At 43.3% G+C, this 21117-nt stretch overlaps 1 protein-coding gene across 2 annotated transcripts in view; it reads left to right on the forward strand.

Moving 5' to 3' along the window:
* TSPAN12 (tetraspanin 12) overlaps positions 1-20521 on the forward strand; it is a 73034-nt gene extending 52513 nt beyond the window's left edge. For both annotated transcript variants that reach the window (XM_030216147.1, XM_030216148.1), the window contains exons 7-8: positions 4260-4403; positions 19458-20521. In XM_030216147.1, the coding sequence (XP_030072007.1) occupies positions 4260-4403; positions 19458-19754 (441 nt within the window). In that variant the 3' untranslated portion in view covers positions 19755-20521. The remainder of the gene's footprint in view (positions 1-4259; positions 4404-19457) is intronic.
* The last annotated feature ends 596 nt before the right edge of the window (positions 20522-21117 follow it).

Consider the following 21117-nt stretch of genomic DNA (forward strand, 5'->3'; position numbering starts at 1 on the left):
GGCCCAGGCCCCCATGGCCCCACCTAGCTACGCCACTGAGGAGGACTATTTAAACATTGAGTTATTACACCTCAGGGCTGGGGAAATCCACAAGGTGAAAGCACTTAAGCTTGCATATATGTTGGTGTTCAGGAAAAGAACAACTTTCCTAATGCCTGTCATTTTGCGACTCTTGTCATAATGTTGAAACGAACCATTGTTTCAGCGGTTTCCCGTTTATTTAAGCATTTCCTGGCTTCTTGCTTCATTATCCGTATATGTACTAGAAAGAATCAGAAATAAAAACCTAACCAGCGTTTGAGTAGTTTTAAATAAACCATTTTCTACTAATGTGCTGTGTTGCAGCAACCTAGACACAATCAGGCACCAAACTTGTCAAACAAAGAAATTTTAACATCTCTTTATCTGTTGTGGTTGTATGATGAACACATATGTTGAAATACTAACAACACAAAATTATGAATGTAAAAAAAGGTTTTTTTTCTGAATAGATGTCTCAAATGACTATCCTTAAAGAACAATTAGTTTAGCGCTGTACTAATACTAATCGTGATAAGAAGGTGAAAGGTCATCTGACATGCTCAGCAGCATGTGATCAAGGAAAGTGCCATATGTGAGTGGAAGGGTTCGGGCAACACCACCTTGATGCTTTTTATTTTTTAATATCAGCTTACTTTACATTCCTGCTACTTTTTTAAATGTCTTTTTATTATCATTTTTTTTAATTCACAGTCTTTTTCATATGATTAGCCTTTTACTGATAAGACTGCTAAAATACCCTGATGCAAAAAATGTAAAATTACTACTACTACTATTTAGCATTTCTATAGCGCTACAAGGCATACGCAGCGCTGCACAAACATAGAAGAAAGACAGTCCCTGCTCAAAGAGCTATGTAATAAAAGTGAGCCAAGTATAGGACAATCAAGCCATTGTGACATCACTGATGAGGTTGGCTCTTATTGGTGGCCTGAGGCATTATGACATCACAATATTAGCTCTGGTTACAAGAGACTACTACTACTACTATTTAGCATTTCTATAGCGCTACAAGGCGTACGCAGCGCTGCACAAACATAGAAGAAAGACAGTCCCTGCTCAAAGAGCTTACAATCTAATAGACAAAAAAATAAATAAAGTAAGCAAATCAAGTCAATTAATGTGAACGGGAAGGAAGAGAGGAGGGTAGGTGGAGGCGAGTGGTTACGAGTCAAAAGCAATGTTAAAGAGGTGGGCTTTCAGTCTAGATTTAAAGGTGGCCAAGGATGGGGCAAGACGTAGGGGCTCAGGAAGTTTATTCCAGGCGTAGGGTGCAGCGAGACAGAAGGCGCGAAGTCTGGAGTTGGCAGTAGTGGAGAAGGGAACAGATAAGAAGGATTTATCCATGGAGCGGAGTGCACGGGAAGGGGTGTAGGGAAGGACGAGTGTGGAGAGATACTGGGGAGCAGCAGCGTGAATACATTTGTAGGTTAGTAGAAGAAGTTTGAACAGGATGCGAAAATGGATAGGGAGCCAGTGAAGGGTCTTGAGGAGAGGGGTAGTATGAGTAAAGCGACCCTGGCGGAAGATGAGACGGGCAGCAGAGTTTTGAACCGACTGGAGAGGGGAGAGGTGACTAAGTGGGAGGCCAGCAAGAAGCAGATTGCAGTAGTCTAAACGAGAGTGACAAGGGTATTGGCTAAACACCTGTAAAATTGCATCCTCTCTCACCCCGCCCCTGACTTGCTGGGTATCCTTCACACCTGGGGCCGACTGAAAGTGATCTAGTCACCCGGGCAGTGAAGATCATTGGGCCCCCCTGGCCACTGCCTGCTACCCCTCCCTCCCCACTGCTGCTGCTGTCGTCACCCCCCTTCCGCACAGTACAGCCCCTCCTACTGCCGCAGTTGCTGCCCCCTCCCGCACACTACAGACCCCCTGAGCCTCAGTGGGCCCTCTTCACTCCTACCTTGGAGGGCCCTGGTGTTCTAGTGCCTTCTTCATGGACAGGAAAGAACCCCACTCTTTCCTGCCTGTTGCCGCTACTCTGCCCAGTGCTGCTGTATTTACAAAATGGCTGCTGAGACTTCCCGCTGTAGTCTCGTGGGTCTCTACACATTTTTAAAACACGGCTAGGCAGAGTAGCAGTAGCAGGCAGGAAAGAGTGGTGTTCTTTCCTGCCCCTGCAGAGGCCACTAGACCACCAGGAGCCTTCAAGGCAGGATCAGGGAGGTCTAGGGGGGGGAGAGCCTCGGAGTCCTTGGGCATTGTCCGGCTGCCCGTGTGGTCAGTCCGCCCCTGCTTCACACAGTTTTTGTGCCTTTTTTCTGTGATGACAGCTCCTAAAGGACACAAATTTACAGATTGGATTCCACTGGCGAAAGTACCCAATAACAGAATAAAAGTACCCAGTAGTGTGAAAACACTGACAAACACCAATGCGGCAACGCAGTAAATTGGCCCCTCATTTTAAGCGCTACAAAGAAGCATACTTAGCGTCAGTTCTTTAATGGCTTAAGGGCACGCCTAATAAAATATTAGCACAATGCTGCATCAGCGCAGGAAAGCGTAGGTGCATCTATTTATGACAGGTCGATGTCTGGTCTAAGTCAGCATACTTAAGTGCACCATGCAATGTGCACAATTGACAGTATAAGTTGCAGGTGTCATTTGGCGACACGCCCATTCTTCACCCACGTGTATGCCCCCTGGTAGTTGCTCATTAAGGGCCCCTTTTACAGAGGCATGCTAGCGTTTTTAGTCGTGGGAAGTTACGCCAAGTAAAACTTTGTGTAAATCCCAACGCCTAAATTAGGCACGGATCGGGTATATTCTGTAACCACGCACATAGATTTTAGAAAGGCCCACGATTTGCCCATTCCATGCCCGTGACCACACCTCCTTTTCAACTAGGCAACTTAGAATTTAAACACATCATGTTATAGAATTTGCTTAGACAGTTGTACGCGTAAATTCTAATTAAAGCCAATTAGTGTCAATAATTGCTTGTTAATTGGTAATTATCGATGCTGATTGGCTTGTTAACTAATTAAGAATACGACCGGATATAGAATCTAGGGGATAATGCTTACCCACATAACTGACATTTATTTATTTAGAAACATTTATGTACCTTCTCCTTGGAATAATTCCATTCAAGATGGTATGTACAAACAATAAAACTAGGAAAGAAATAGCTTAAAATCCCTTTCCAGTAAAACAAAATAAGAACCTAATAGATAACCCAGCACCAGTGCTGTTCTATAAAAACACAGCAGCGAGATTGATATTCAAAAAGTCAAAATATGACAAAAAAACTCCACTACTCATAATGCTGCATTGGCTCTTGATTAAGGCCAGACTATTTTTCCAAACCAGCACAGTCATCTTCAAAATACTGTTTGACATGTCACCGGAGTACATGCTAGACATGATCAAACTATCACTAAGGAATGCAAACCCAGGAACGAGAGGTTACCTACTACTTCACCGGCCCAACTGCAGAATCGTACTATACAAGTCCACCTACAGAGCGAGATTTAGCTACCTGGGCTCAAAATGGTGGAACTCAATTCCCATAGTCATAAGAAGCATCATGAACTACTTCCAGTTCAGAAAAGACCTAAAGACCGACCTCTTCAGGAAAGTCTATGAGTAAAATATGCACTAATCGTTCTGGAACAACAATACACAACACAACCTCTGACTGTAACGTATCTTTTCATTTAAGAAGTAAACCAAGATATACCTTCTCAAGAAACCCAATGACTATTCCACTTGCACTAATAGTTATCTTGCCAACCATTATAAAACACAGCATCATACAACCTTGGAAATGTAATTGAATCAATGTAATCTCTAACAACTGTTAAACGTAAGCCACATTGAACCAAAACTCGTTTTTGGATAACTGTAGAATTGTCTTGTAATTTTTTTTTATAAACACCTAACAAAGAAGCCCTATTTACAATGAAGGAGGCAGAATGTCTAGAAACCCTCAGCAGCCATGTATTCTCTAGGATTGTCCATCCAGCGCCCCTCTATGGCTGGAAGGGTCACTGCAGTAATGCAGCCATTTTGCTTTCCCTCGCAGCACCTGAGGATATTCCCCCTGTAGTGCCTGTGGAGCCACTTAGGTGCCTTCAGCTTCATGGTTGAAAGATGTTCAGCGTTGGGGCATTGCTTGAACCAGCTGTCCTTTCTGTGTGTTGTGGTTCATTGGGAGTGCTTCTGCCCTTTCCAGTTTGCAAAATTGGTTTGAACATGTCTTTCCTTTGCAGTTTAAATGCTGTGGAGTAGTATACTTAACAGACTGGCTGGAAATGACAGAGTTGGACTGGCCTCCTGATTCCTGTTGTGTTCGAGAGTTCCCAGGCTGCTCTAAACAAGCACATCATGGAGATCTTAGTGACCTCTACCAGGAGGTAAGGTGAAAAATCCATATGAACCTAAAATGTTAGTTTTGGAAGAGCCGTCTTTCCAACAAGTAGCCCAACAATGAGAAGCAAAGGTGTTATGAGAAAATGAAATCATTCTATGTATGTATTGTGATTATGCTTACCTTAGAGAAATGCATACTATGAAATAATAGAATTAGTTAGGCCTTACTGCAGAATAGAGTAAAGAAAGGTCATGCATAGGCCATGACTTTAGTTCACTAGCTCGTTAGCAAGGAAATAGGATGAAATTATCTCAATCAGGAGAGTCAAATTTCCCTAACAAAAGGTTTCATTCTCTCTAGATATAAACCTTTTGAAAATCTTTATGCGACATTTGCAATTGTGAACTTGGGGAATGTCTAAAAAGGGATGGAAAATAAAACTTGGAACTATCAGTAGGCCTCTATATAGGTCCCTGGCGAAACCACATATTTGAGCTTGGAGAAAAGATGACTCAGGGAAAATAAAATAGAAATGTATAAACTTATGAATGGGGTGGAATGGTTAAATAGGGAATATTTGTTTAACTTATCAATGCAAAAACAAGAGGCCACTCCATGAAACTAATGACCAGGAGGGGTTAACGTATGTCCGACTGCCAGGTTTTGCACTGTATTGGGCTGTAATTGCAGCAGAACTTGTATCTGTGAGGGAGAGAGACATGCTTTTATCCAGCCTGGTGTCTGCAGTCACTTCACACCAGTTTGGTATTTCCAGCCCTCGAGGCAGCCCAATACAGTGTGAAATTGGGCCAAGCCGGACGCATGCTCATCCCTTCAGTTCTGTTGCTTGTTTAAAAATGCATTTGATGTTGGATTATCTTTAATCCCAGCATATTGGTCATTTGTTTAGGAATGTGCTATTTTTAGAGTTAGTTGACTTCGTATGTTGTTATTTCCTAGGGTTGACCTAATCTCTTTTATATTGTAATCTGCACTGATCCAGAGTATGGTTTGTAGCGGAATATAAATTGTATTGTGTTGTGAATTTTATTTTGGATCATCTTGGTCCAAGTTTGGTTTGTTCATTTGCTTGCTGTTTTGGTCACTGTCAGAGACAGGACGTTGGACTTGATGGACCTTGGTCTGACTCATTAGCAGCTTGAACTCGAGCAAAAACAGGGGTTCTTAACTTTTTTTGGTTCCCGCACCCCTTTAACTGATCAATGAAACCCTTGCATCCCCTTCCTAAACCACGTGTCCACTAGTGACTACTGACAGCTGCATAGGTCTTGCGACAACTACATTGCCTGTCCCCTTACATCGAGAAGGCTAATCTTGTCTCAGTTGCGCATGCCATGATAACATCAAGACTGGACTACTGTAATACACTCTACAATGGTCTGAATACAAAGGGTTTGCACCAGCTCCAATTGATTCTGAATTCTGCAGCTAGACTAATTGAAGGTTGTAAGCAATGTGACCACATCACACCATTTTTGCATAAACTTCACTGGCTACCAGTACAGAGCCAGATTTAAAACTCTCTGTTTGACCTTCAAGGCTCCTAAAGGAAATGGCCCAGAGTACTTGAAGAACAGGATCTCCCTTTACGCACCTTCAAGGTCTCTAAGATCCTCCCAAGGAGTTTCCATAACCACACCCTCTCCAAAGGACATCATACGATGTGATACCCCCAAGCAAGCCTTCTCTGGAGTAGCCTCCACGTTCTGGAATGCGCTCCCTGAATTCTTTGCTTAACACAAGACTATCTCTACTTCAGGAAGCAGGTGAAAGCTTGGCTCTTCAACCAGGCCTTTAACGGAAGAAGTAAATGACTCCAGCTGCACATACTGTAGCAGGACATGTTTATCCACTCCTGCCCTAGCTAAGATAATGTTCAAGCACCTTTCTGACCTCATTTGCGACTTTCTTTAAACTATTCCGTTATTTTCATACTCCTGTTACTCTATCTTATCTATATGTTCCATCTTTGTTTACACTCTATACTATTAAAATGTTTTATTGTGTTTTGTGTTGACATTGTAATGTAGAATACTATATCATACTTTGTATTGTTGTTTGAATGTTTTTACTGCTGTAATAGTCTATTGCTTATGTCTGACGTATTCTTGTTCTATACCGCCTTGAGTGAACTCTTTCAAAAAGGCGGTAAATAAATCCTAATAATAAATAATAAATGTCACTAACTGTTAGCTACTAACATTGCTAAGATTACAGTAGTGCAGTTATACTACCAGTAACTGTCCTGTTAAGTGCCTCCATTCTGTCTTGAAAGTTTCAATAAATTAGCTCAGATTTCAAGATCCTTCCTCACACCCCATTAGATGATATCTATGTCGTAGGAATAGCCCTGAAACATATTTGTTTTATTTTATTTATTTATTTATTACATTTGTATCCCACATTTTCCCACCTCTTTGCAGGCTCAATGTGGCTTACAATACATCATGATAGGTGGAAATATAATTAGAAAATATACATTTAATGGTACAGAAGGATCTTGGGTAACATAATAAAAACATGATAGTAAATTAGCAAGCAGTCTATTCATCTTCTCATTTGTGGGACACAGACCGTAAAAATCTGTCCAGCGCTGTCCTCATGTTCCAGCCACTAAAGTTGCTGTCTAAACCCTTTCCAGCCCATTCTAAACCAGATTGCCATATATGAAACACAGACCGTACAGGGTTCTTGGTATCAGCCCTAGTTCATCACAGCCAGAGTCGCCATCTAAGTGTCACTCGACACATCCACACACAAGCAGCCATTTAAGTTTAGGTTTTTTATAACTTCCATTTTCTATTTAGAGATTCTCTGTGTTCATCCCGTGCCTTTTTGAATTTCATCACCATTTGTATCTCTACCACCTCCTTAATGGAGATCTGTGCTGTTAAAGCAAGGAGGAGGAGGAGGAGGAGACAGCACTCAAAGAACTTGGTACTCAGTAGATGAGAGGCTGGCGCAAGTGCAGCATACACTTCCATGAGAACCCCGCAGGAACTGCTTCCGTCCCCACGGGAATCCCACAGGAACTGCTTCCTTCCCCACGGGAACCCCGCAGGAACTGCTTCCGTCCCCGCGGGAATCCCACGGGTTCCGCAGTATTCCTGCGAACCCCGTTCTCGTGCAGGTGTCTAGTCTGAATCCACCCATTAAAAATATTCTTATTTCAAGATGATTTCCCCACTTGAATTTATGACCTGCCCATCTCACTCGGATCCAACCCTGCCTTTCCGCTCTCTTGGGACCAGGACGCCAGCTATCACCGATTGCCACTCTTGGCTTGTTTTAAATTTGTTTATAGCATTTCTCGATTCTTTCCTATCAATAATTGTAGTTCTTTTCCTAGTATTTTTAAAATTATTATCGATATGCTGTAAACTGCTTAGAATGCATTCGCATGGGCGGTATATCAAGATGTAAATAAACCTGAAACTTGAAGCTCTGTTCAAAACTCTTGTCCCTTTTATTACGTATTGATGATACAGTTCCACACGATTCCAGTATTCTTGCTTTTCTGAAGGGCTTGGCTTGTTCTTGTAGCTTGTACTCAAGTGATGACTTTTGCTGCTCATAGTTGGTAAAGCTTTTTCCACCCAGGACAGAATGTAAATATTTCTGATGGAAAGTTTTTAGTTTCGATGAATACAAGAAGCATATTTTATGCTAAAAAGAGGCATCTGTGAGGCCCTGTTTGTCTCAGAGAACAGCAGACAAGCTTTCGTTACCTGGATTTTCAGACTGACAACATCCACTCGGAACTTGTATGACATAAAATCAGCTTTGCTTAATATTTTTGGCTCTTTCTTGATCTGCAGAGTTTTGCTTTCCTCATGTCACCGGCTTCTGCAGTTGGATTTGAGAAAGCACAATGAGCTTGATTGACTGTAATGCCTGCTGGACCAGGGGCAAGAGGCCAACAGTGTGAACCTTCACTTTCCAACCTCATGTCTCTTAACTGTTGCATGACTTGGCATCTAAATTCTTTCTATAAACCTACTTCAAGCAAATAAAGAGAATAGTGGTTAAGATTTTAAAAAAAAGTTTGGCCTTTGTATTAGTCTCCTGTGCCAGTTGCTAAATTAAATCTACGAATCCTCGCCTACCTGAGTTCCTGAGGTGCCCCCTCCTTCACTGTTTACCCCCAGTACCACTTGTTGACTGGCGGGGGTTGTCACAGGTTTGCCACCTGCACGCTTGGCCACCTCACTCTTTGCTCCCCATCTCCAGTCAGTCTTAGATGAACAGTCTGGAAAAGGCAGCAAAGAGTGAGGTGACCAAATGTGCAGACGGTACAAAATTATTCTGTGTAGTCAGAATGTGAGCAGCTTGTGAAGAATGGCAGGTGGGCCTCGAATTTATTCCAAGTAGATAAAATGTGCAGATTGCAAGGAATTGCAGGTGGACCTCTTGAGACTGAGGAACTGGGCATCTAACTGGCAAATGAATTGTAATGTAGACAAGTACAAGGTGATGAACGTAAGGAAAAGTTATTGTAACTACAGAAGTAATTTTATAAAGCATTTTCTGTGTAGTTTACATGCGGAAATCGCACACGGTATACATATGTACAAATGTGTATACCGGCAAGAACACACATGTTTCTGGGGCGTAGTTTGGGCAGAGTTGCATTTTAGGCGTGTGAAGGCCCATTTTAGATAGAACGTAGAAATCAGGATGCCGGTGTGCTATGACACATTGCTCATCGTTGATGATATCAGGGGTGTAGCTACGTGGGGCCATGAGGGCATGGGCCCTTCCGCTGCCAACCCCTTCGACTCCCCCTACCGCCACCAACCCGCCGTCGGGTACCTTTGCTGGCGGAGGTCCCCAACCCCTACCAGCCGAAGTCCTCTTCTCTGGCACGGACGCATTGCTGATCTGCAAGGCTTCTGTTTCTGTGAGTCTGACGCGTGCAAAAGGTACCCAACGGCGGTGGTGGGTTGGCGGCGGCGGGAAGGGGGGGTCGAAAGGGTTGGTGCCAGGGGGGGGGGGTCAAAGGTGGTGGCGGAGGGGAGGTCAGGGGCACCGGGGGGGGGGGCTAAAATGTGCCCCCTTACCTCAGGCTGTGGACCCCCCTCTTGCCAAACTCTGGCTACGCCCCTGGAAGATATATACCTTTAATCAGCCTCGGTTCATCGATTTATATGGGCTTTTAGCTCGCTGTCTGAAATACGGCCTGTATCGGGTCTAATAATGGCCTCTTGACTATCCCATTTTTGAATGGCCCGTGGTGCTTTTTTTGTGTGTGTACTTTCACCCTCTCTGCTGCTGTCACACATATTTTTCACCATTATTCTTCTTAAATCCATTTTTAAAGATCCAATTCTTTCAAAATATTCAGTTCCATCTTCATATCCAAAAATCATAAGGCATGCTAATACTGGCCTACTTTTCTGAATATTGTGTTCCAGAATGAATCAGGTCAGGCAACTTCCCAACATGATATCATGTTTCGTTCTGCTGCAACAAGTTACAGGCACCTGGGAAAAAAATAATCCATTAATATCCGACAAACTTTAACTCTCAGTCATCTCCAAGAGACCGTTGAAGCATTATTGTGCACGACTAAACTCTTCTGAAACGGAGACTAAACATCTATGAGCGTGTCACGCCCTTGTCCAACCCAAAGCACACCGAGACCATCCTCCCTTGCCATTTGCACACACTTGGGTCTGATATGTGCATTTCCCAGTTTTTATAAAACGGGGACTTAGACGTTTAAGCAAGATAAACATTTAAGTGCTGTTTTATGCATGTATTAAACTCAAATAGGGCTTGTAAGATGTGGGCCAATATAAACACCCAATTAGAGGGGTAATTATGTAACTGTGCCCCTATATATAGGTGTCCAGAGGGTGCCTAGTTTGTATATGCCGATTTGGCCGGCATTAGGAGAAGGCCGGCCATCTCCCGATTTGTGTCGGAAGATGGCCGCCCTTCTCGTTCAAAAATAAGCAGGATGGTCTTTATCTGCCTTTATTTTTCTACCTGCGACCATAACACAACCTTGTATTTGTTATCTTACGATACTTTGTAAGCCACATTGAGCCTGCAAATAGGTGGGAAAACGTGGGGTATAAATGTAACAAATAAATAAATATATTCTATAAAGGAAAGAACGTGCCTACTTGCCCTTATAGAATACTAGCGTAAGTGCATATAAGTGCTTAGGCATGAGCACTTAACACGAGCCATAAAGCTGGGATAAGTGTGTGTACCTGTGTTCCAGAAATATGCATAGAAGACTAGATTCTATAAATCACGCCTAAAACTTCAGCACTGAAATGAATTTCGCCTAAGCTCATTCTATAAAGTGCGCCTTAATTTAGGCGTGGTTTATAGAATACGCCAAGCACCGTTACGCACAACTAAATTTAGTCGTGGGCAGTTACGCCAAGTAAAGTCTGGTGTAAATGTCAGCGCCTAAATTATGTGAATAGATTTTAGAAACGCCCATGACACGCCCATTCCGCACCCATGGCCACGCCCCCTTTACAACTCTGCCACTTAGAATTTACGTGTAGCACGTTATAGAATATGCTTAGACAGTTCTGCGGTAAATTCCAATTAATGCCAATTAATGTCTGTAATTGCTTGTCGGTAGTTATCAGTGCTGTTTTCGTTTGTTAATCAATTAGGTTATGTACATTGTTATGGATTACACTTTGATTTCCTTGTGGAAATCTCAGCGACATATATAGAATCCAGGGGATGGGGGGAATTCTGTAATCAGCGCCGAAAAAAAGCACGTAGCGGTGTTCTATAAACCGCACCTAAAGTTAGGCACGGTAACAGAATAGCGCTTAAACCCAGGGATCACGCCTACACTTAGGCACAGCCATTTGCACCAATGAAAACATAGTGCAAATGCCATAGGCACGGATCTCCCCTTATTCTATAATTACACGCTTAACTAAAAGTCACGCCTCCGATCTGCCCATAGCCCTCCCATTTCCACATCCCCTTTTCTGACCTGCGCGTAAAATTTAGGCGCATGCATGCAAATTGAATCTAATTAGTGCCAATAATTGGTTGTTTATAAGCTAATGGCAGTAATTAGCTCGTTATTCGATTAAAATGTGTGCACAAATTGGGCGTGCACATTTTTATAGAATTAGGGGGATAAGTTATATTCCATAAGTTATACACGTAACTTTGTGATCCGCCCATATGTACACCCACCTGTTAACTATGCTTCATATAAGATAGTCGCTTAGTCGTACAATAGCATTCAAGTGCATATTTGGCATTTACATGCACGTGTCCCATTATTCACCAACCAGGAAAGGGATCTAGGTGTCATCGTTGATGATAAGTTGAAAACCCTCTGTTCAGTGTGCAGCAACGGCTAAGAAAGCAAACAGAATGTTAGGTATTATTAGGAAAGGAATGGAAAACAAAAATGAGGACGTTATAATGCCTTTATATCACTCCATGGTGCGACCGCACCTCAATTACTATGTGCAGTTCTGGTCACTATCTCAAAAAAGGATATAATGGAATTAGAAAAGGTACAGAGAAGGGCAACAAAAATGAGAAGGGGGATGGGATGACTTCCCTTTGAGGAAAGGCTAAAGCGGAGAAAATATTTCTTCACTCAACGTGTCATTAAACTCCGCAATTCGTTGCTAGAGAATGTAGTAAAAGCAGTTAGCATAGCGGGGTTTTAAAAAAAGTTTGGATAACTTCCTAAAAGAAAAGTCCATAAGCCATTATTAAGATGGAGTTGGGGAAAATCCACTGCGTATTTCTAGGATAAGCAGCATAAAACGTATTGTACTGTTTTGGGATCTTGCCAGGTACTTGTAACCTGGATTGGGCATTGTTTGAAACAGGATGCTGGGCTTGAGGGTCCTTTGGTCTGTCCCAGGATGGCAATGCTTATGTTCTTATGTTATGTTCTTATCTTTTATCTGTGCATTAGGTACATAAATGTTAGCGCATACAGTATTGTATAGAATTACCCCTTAATTTGTTGCTAGACTGATCCTTGGGGTATTTTGTGTAATATATTTTGACTATGAATTTTGCTGTTGCAGTGGGTCCATTAACAAACTCCCCACGACCTATATCTGTAGTAGAAGTTTTATTTTCATCTGTAGTAGAGGCCAACTGAATTTCGGTTTCAGGTTCTGGTTTTGGTCAAAAATGTTTACATTTTCAGCTGAAACCCAAAACTCACTCCTTTAACCCTTGCGATTAGTTCCCTCTCCCACCCCCCCCCCATCCCACCTATAGGCCCGGGTTAGGAAGGCCTGGTGGTCTAGTGGAGTCTTTGGGAGCAGGAGCGAACCTCACTTGTTCCTGCCTTGTGCCATTGCTCCATTTGCAATGGCTGCCCAGACTTCCCGTAGTAGACTTGTAAGACTGCGTAGGTTTTCCCGGCAGCCATTTTGCAATTGGAACCAGCATGGTCAAGAGTGAGTCTCCTGCCCATACTGGTTCCATTCGTAAAATGGCTGCAGGGATTTCCTGCTGCAGCCTCGGCAGCCATTGCAAATGGAGCAGTGTCACGGGGCAGGAAGGACTGGGGTTCGTTCCTGTCCCAGAAGACTCAAATAGACCACCAGGCCTTCCTAAGGTAGGCCCAGGAAGGGCCTTCGGGGATGGGGGGGGGGGGGGAGAGGGGAGCTACCGCTGGAGGGGGGTGCAGCTCAGGAGGGGGACTGCGGTGTTGGGGGGGGGGGGGTTGTTTACTATCCTGATTTCTGCCAAAGATCCTAGGTTCAGTCAGGCTCTAATCTGCAGGGTCTGCACTATTGTACCCCAAGCATTAGCCCTAATACTTAAGCTAAGTGGAGTGGAGAAGTAGTCTAATGATTAGTCCAGTGGTCTGAGAATCGGGAACTGGGTTTGGCTCCGACTGCAGCTCCTTGTGACTCTGAGCAAGTCACTTAACCCTCTGTTGCTCCAGGTACAAAATAAGTACCTATAGGTAATATGTAAACCACTTTGACTGTAACCACAGAAAGGCGGCACTTGAAATCCCTTCCCCTTTCCCTAGGGGTGGGCATCTTTTTATTTTAGGTGATGTGTGGCCAATATGAACATTTATTTTTTTTCCATGTCTTATTTGAATTGGGGGAAGGGGTTTGCTTTGTACATATGTCACCCCCTTTAACTTGGTCTTCAGAAATATCTGCTCTTGCATTAGGCAGCCAATGCTCCTGGGTGAAAATGACCTACATCTCTGGAGAAGCACTTATCTTTCGAGGCCTAATGCACAGTAAAAGAAGTTATTGCAAGCTGCCTTTTTAGAAATTATTGAGCTACTTTACATACATTTGCATTCCACCTGTTTTTTGGGGAATGAAAAGCCACATTAATGATGATTAACATCCATTAGTGGCATTTAAGGTTTATTAATTGCTGCAAAAGCCAACCTGAGCAGAGTGAGAGAAAGGTGTGAGAGGAAAGAAATATGAGAGAGAGAAATCAGGAAAAGAGAGCTGGGAAAGAGGACCATGAAAATTCAGACATACTGAAAGAGGAGAAAATGGGAATAGTAGGCCAAAAAGGATGGACAAGAAATGTAGGAAAGCAACATTTCTTTTTGAATTTCGTTTTTGGAATACGTGACCTCTTTAACGGTGGTTTTATTTGAATATACAAACGAATAACAAGTGCATACCTTGCTTATGAAAAGTACAGGAAAGGTTCATCATTTATAAAGAAATAAATACATTTTACTTGCTGAGTCGGACTGTAAAACACAAGGGGAAACCCAAGTAAAACGCAGGAGACAGGAAAGAAAGATCTGAAAATTAAGAAGAGAAAAGACCAGTTAATATACTAATATGCAGATTAAGAGTGTCTACATCATCCCCTAGGCAAGGTATTCCTTTTGCCAAAATTGACATATTCAAATTAATAAATTCAGAATATATATATATATATATTTTTACATCTGTTGTCTGAGCATTTTATTTTTCCATTTGCTTTGGTCCCAGTGTCTCTTTTTTGCTTTTCTCTTCTCAGGGTCTCCTTTCCATGTCACATTTCATCTCTTTCCGTGCCCACTATCTATCTTCCCTCGATGTCCTTAATGCTTCCTGTCCAGCATTTCCTCTCTTATGTCCCTGTTTTTTTCCTCCCCCAGAGTTTACCATCTGCTCTCTCAGTGTCCCTATCCCTTCCTCTGTGTCCAGCATCATCTCTCTGTATCCCTGTCCCTATGCTTCCACCATTGTCCAGTTTATTCCCTCTCTTTTCTCCTTCTCCCACACCCTCCAACATGGGGTTTGGCATCTCTCATAAGTACATAAGTATTGCCATACTGGGAAAGACCAAAGGTCCATCAAGCCCAGCCAGCATCCTGTTTCCAACAGTGGCCAATCCAGGTCACAAATACCTGGCAAGATCCCAAAAAAGTACAAAACATTTTATACTGCTTATCCCAGAAATAGTGGATTTTCCCAAGCCCATTTAATACCGGTCTATGGACTTTTCCTTTAAGAAGCCGTCCAAACCTTTTTAAAACTCCGCTAAGCTAACCACCTTTGCCACATTCTCTGGCAACGAATTCCAGAGTTTAATTACACGTTGAGTGAAGAAAAATTTTCTCCGATTCGTTTTAAATTTACTACATTGTAGCTTCATCGCATGTACCCTAGTCCTAGTATTTTTGGAAAGCGTAAACAGACGCTTCACATCTACCCGTTCAACTCCATTCATTATTTTATAGACCTCTATCATATCTCCCCTCAGCCGCTTTTTCTCCAAGCTGAAGAGCCCTAGCCACTTTAGTCTTTCCTCATAGGGAAGTCGTCCCAACCCCTTTATCATTTTCGTCGCCCTTCTCTGCACCTTTTCTAATTTCACTATATCTTTGAGATGCGGCGACCAGAATTGAACACAATTTCCCACATGCATCACTTTGCACTTGCTCACATTAAACGTCATCTGCCATTTAGACGCTCAGTCTCCGAGTCTCGAAAGGTCCTCTTGTAATTTTTCACAATCCTGCCGCGATTTAACAACTTTGAATAACTTTGTGTCATCAGCAAATTTAATTACCTCACTGGTTACTCCCATCTCTAGGTCATTTATAAATATGTTAAAAAGCAGCGGTCCCAGCACAGACCCCTGGGGAACTCCACTAACTACCCTTCTCCATTGAAAATAGTGACCATTTAACCTTACTCTCTGTTTTCTATCTTTTAACCAGTTTTTAATCCACAGTAGAACACTATCTCCTATCCCATGACACTCCAATTTCCTCTGGAGTCTTTCATGAGGTGCTTTGACAGACGCCTTCTGAAAATCCAGATACACAATATCAACCGGCTCCCCTTTATCCACATGTTTGTTCACCCCTTCAAAGAAGTGTAGTAGATTGGTGAGGCAAGATTTCCCTTCGCTAAATCCATGTTGACCTAAGAGGCATATTTTCAAAGCACTTAGCCTTCTAAATTTCCATAGGTTTCTGTGGAACTTTGGAAGGCTAAGTGCTTTGAAAATATGCCTGTTTGTCTCATTAATCCATACTTTTGAATATGCTCTGTAATTTTGTTCTTAATAATAGTCTCTACCATTTTACCCGGCACCGACGTCAGACTCACCGGTCTATAATTTCCTGGATCTCCTCTGGAACCTTTTTTAAAAATCAGCGTTACATTGGCCACCCTCCAATCTTCCAGTACCATGCTCGATTTTAAGAATAAATTACATATTTCTAACAATAGCTCCGCAAGCTTTTTTTTCAGTTCTATCAGTACTCTCGGATGAATACCATCTGGTCCAGGAGATTTGCTACTCTTCAGTTTGTAGAACAGCCCCATTACATCCTCCAGGTTTACAGAGAATTCATTAAGTTTCTCCGACTTGTCAGCTTCGAATACTATTTCTAGCACCGGTATCCCACCCAAATCTTCCTTGGTGAAGACCGAAGCAAAGAATTCATAGAATCTAGCAGGCACTGCAGGATCTAGCATAGAGATTAAATCTGTTAATGCTGTGGTACAAAGTTGTTAAAACTAAGTGGAAAAGACTATGGAGATTAGTTGATAAAATTGCTTTTTATATTTTTATTTTGCCTAATACTAACCTACAATTCCTCCTTTAAACCCCAATCTTTAAGTTCCCAAAGCACAAAGCAAAGTAGCGTTCACTTACCAGAGAAATGTCCTCTTCTCTCGGAACTTCTCAGAAAGAAAGTGCAGTGGGACCTTTCCTCTTTATATAGTTTTGAATTTAAGGGGCCTTTTTAAAACAGGCTCTTTGAAGCTGACTCAGCAACCTATGCAAGTATTCTACTTCCCCACACCTTAATTAACACTTAATTGAGGTCGCTGGATGAGCTACCTCTCCAGCAGCCAAGGAACAGAAAATAACTGCCTTTTAGAACAAGAGTTGGAGACTTTTTCCTGTTTGCTTGTGGCTCTCAACACCGGTGCCCTGTCTCTTATGTGCAAAAGGAAAGGCATTGCTGAGTTCCTGAGAGCTGACCTAGAGGAAGCGGTTTGGGAACCGGGGAGGGTTTCCATACTTCCTGCAGGACTGGACACCTCCGATGCTGTAGTAGTTCAGGAATGTAGTTCTCTGCCTGACTTAGGAACCACATGGGAAGGTAGGTACCCAAACCCCCAAGTTACTACGGGAAGAAAATAATAAATTGCATACTTTGGTATTATACACACGTATTCACTTTATACTGCCTTACCTTCCCCACCCCCCATGAAAAAAAGAAAGAAAATTATAAAACCTTGACATGCTGAGAAATATTTTACACATATATAGATGGTGAATGAATGTCTTGACTTTTATAGTTCAAGAAATTAGCTTTCGGCATCAGATACAAAATGAAACAGTTCAGGGAAGAAAAAACGAAAACAACATGTCGTTTATCTCTGTGACATGCCTGCATGAAGGGAAAATGAGGATTGATGCTGTTGCCCTTTAACGGAAGCTGTTTCCTCTGGGTGTTGTGTAAATTGTGTCACAGTCTTGTCTCTAGAGAGTGTTTCAATGTGGCTACACACAGCGAGAGACTTGAGCGGCCTAGATTTTCAGTTTGAACTGAGACTAAGAGCAAATGTTAACATGAGTATCTGAAGGGGAAAACCGAGTCAGTAAGACCTGTGGCCACTAAGATGCCAGATGTAGCTTTATTTTTATTTTTTTAATAATGACATCTTTCTTTATGTTGATATCATTTTAATGATGTAAAACTTTGCAGCAGCAAATCTGTCTAAATGTTTGCCATGATGGGTAACAACATTACAAATCTAGGCGAGGCCATTAGTTTACATCCCCTTTTCTCATATGTGTGTTGGACCCAGACTGCAGTTCAAGGGGTGGTTGCTACTGAGGTGAACTTTTCTGGATCAGGAGTGGTACTGAGAGGTTCTGTTTGGAGTAGGGTTACCACATTTGCTCCCCCCAAAAGAGGACACATGCCATACCCCTGCCATGCCCATCCTGCCCCCTTTCACACCCCCACCCCGCCCCCTGTCACATACCACTCCACCACTTTCGAACACACACACACCCCCATCACACACTCCTAAGGGTGTCCTATCCTCCCCTCCCCTTACTATACTGCCCTGGTGGTCTTGCGACCTCTTCGGGGGAGGAAAAAGAGCCCCCTCTTTCCTGCCCGGAGCGCCTGCATACTGTTCCTTGCTGACTCCGGTCCCGACGCCGATTCAAAATGGCCGCTGAGAGTTGAAGCGGCTTCGCGAGAGTTCAATTCTCTGCGGCCATTTTGAATCGGCGCCGGGACTGGAATCAGCAAGGAACAGTATGCAGGCGCTCCGGGCAGGAAAGAGGGGGCTCTTTCCTGCCCCGAAGAGGTCACTAGACCACCAGGGCAGTATAGTAAAGTAAGGGGAGTGGAGGATTGGACATCACTAGGCCTGCCCGTTTGTCCGGAAATCCGGATAAACAGGCAGGCTGGCAAAACCCGCCCGGTTGCCTGGCCATGTCCTCAAAAAGAGGACATGTCTGGGTAAAACCGGACATATGGTAACCCTAGTTTGGAGGTTCACCTCCAGCTGTCAGCCTGTGAGGAAACCAGTGCATCCCACAGGGCCTTCGAGAGGGGGGGTAGGCAAGATATCCCGGGCCTGGCCTCAAGGGGGGCTTGGCACCAGCAAGGCTTCCAGAGGTAGACAGAAGGTTCTGCCTCTCAGTCTGTCACTCTCCTGCTCCTTTGTGTCGAGACCCTGGTGATTGCGTTAACGCAATAACCTGGGTCCCGGCACACAGGAGCAGGAGAGTGACAGACCAAGGGAGGAGTAGACATAGGAAGGTAGTGGTGGCCCGAGTGGGTGGGGGGCTGCAGCCCAACTGCGTGGGGTGCGGCAGTGGTGGCCTGAGTGGAAGGGGGTGGTGGCCCTGCCCTGGGTCTGGCTCTGTCTCTTGGTGGCCCTGGGTCGCCAGACCAGTAACTGGGGTGGAAGGTGGGTGGTTATAAAAAGGAAGAGGCAAAATGGAATTCTAACCTAGAAAGCAGATAAGTATTGTGAGCTGTTTAGATTAGAGTAGTAGTAATTTTCACAGTATCAGGTTCACAGATAGGGAAATATTCTATAAATGATGCTGATAAAAATTGGCGTTCAATGTTATCCTATAAAGGGCACTTCGGGATGAGCACTTTTTATAGAATAGCATTGAGCGCAGAATTCCGCATTCAGCGTTGGGCGCAAGGATGTACACTAGCTGCTAATCTTAACACACAAGTCGAGTGTAAATCCCTGCTATTCTGTAACACTGCTCGCATCTTTTATGAACTCCCCTGTCCCACCCGTGCCCCTACCATGGCCATACCCCCTTTTGAGTTGCACATGATCCAATTTAGGCGGCCTTTGTTACAGAATAGCACGGAACCAGATTGGTGCCCAAATCATAATCAGTGTCAATTAAGTGCCCATTAACTTAATTGACACCCATTGACACCCATTAACTTAATTATTTTGGGTGCCAATCTGGGATCCGCACTCGAATTTGGGCTCCCTTTCTAGAATCTGGGGGATGATGCTGTACAAAAAAATTATAGGTGTGAATATTTTTCTAGTCTGAAAAATGAAGATACCCAGATACTGTTGACTGACAGGTTTTCTTTGCTTTTTAGGGTTGCGGCAGAAAAATGTACAGCTTCTTGAGAGGAACCAAATTACTGCAGGTGCTGCGATTTTTGGGAATCTCGATTGGCGTGACGCAGATCTTGGCTATGATTCTGACTGTTACCCTGCTCTGGGCGCTGTACTATGACAGAAAGGAACCCGGTGCCGAGCAGATCGTGTCATTGAACGGTGACCCTGCCCAGCACCTGTCATGTCAATCCGTGGAGCTGCTGAAACCTAGGACTTTGGAAAGCAGACCCACCGCCAACGGCTTCAACGTGCATTTTGAAGTGGAAGAAATGTAGACGCAGTTTCAATGAGAACTATTTCTTTAAAAAAGCCATCTTGCACACTGCTGTAGTCAAGCTGCTGTTACTGGCATAGAGCAAAGGAAACCGGGCATGCACTCGTGAAAAGAGTATAAATATTTGTGTTGTGTATTCCAGTTACACCCCTAAAATTCCCTTCTGCAATGTGGAAGGATCTGTTGGCTGTGTGGTGCTGATAGAACACAGTGTGCTGTAGGCAGATGAGTAGCACTTGCACGACTGTAGGACTCTGCACCAGGGAAAGCAAGTTATGGGCTAGATTTACACTTATTAATATTCATTAACATGCGTTATTTACCAATAGGGCTCATTTACAGAATGAGACTGTTTCCTAATAACACATGTTAATGATGTTTGCAGGCATTAACGCAGTAATGCACTTCAGTGAATCTAGCCCTATGTCTCTGAATTGTCATGAACTTGTGGAGACACTTTTACACGTAGCGTGCAAAGTTGTGTGTGCAAGTTATAGAATAGTGTCGGTTGCTCACGTGACTTAATATAATAATTAACTGCTACAAGTTAATTGTCTGTAATTGGTGTTAATTGTCACTAGTAACTGCTGTTGGTTGGGATTCTGCAAATCGTATGTGCAAAGTTCATCGTGCACAGTTTTGCAAGGGGGGTGTGGATCTTAGAGGGGCGTGCTTAGCACTTAGACACATGCCCTCTGATATTCAGCACCAATTACCCGGCCAGGAACGGCACTTGGCCGGTTAAATGGTACATAGTCGGCAATATTCAGCAGGAGATAACCGGTTATCCCCAGATTCTATATATCGCGCCTACCATTCCACACCGAAATCCAAGCGTATTTTGTAACAACGCGTGTAATTTAATTGGCTTAACAAGCCAATCAGTGTTGTTAATAGCACTTAACATGCAATAATGAGCACTAATTGACAACAATTAGCATTTACGCCCATAAATGTATTCTGTAATGCACAGCGCCTACATTTTAACGCATCCATGGGCATGGTTATGGGTGAGGAAATGGGCGTTCCATAATTTACACGCACTGTTATAGAATATGGCTCAATTGCACGTAAATCTGCGTGCGGAGATTTACGCCACGTTTTCATTTGTGTAAATGGAGGCGCATAGTTTTAGGCACTAGGATATCAATTAAGTGTATACTGCGTCTAAATATAGGCGCCCCTTATAGATACGCTTAGGTGGAAATGTTTTCTGCACAGAGTTTTTAGGCGCCATATATAAAATCTGGCCCTTAGCGGCTAGCAGATTCTGTCGCCCAATATAACCGGCTAGCAGCCATATTTGGCTGCATGAAAACGTGGGATATCTTTGGCTGCTTTAAAGATGACCAGCTAGCACTGAA

Source organism: Microcaecilia unicolor, chromosome 10 (genome assembly GCF_901765095.1).
Source record: "Microcaecilia unicolor chromosome 10, aMicUni1.1, whole genome shotgun sequence".
Classification (NCBI taxonomy): Eukaryota; Metazoa; Chordata; class Amphibia; order Gymnophiona; family Siphonopidae; genus Microcaecilia; species Microcaecilia unicolor.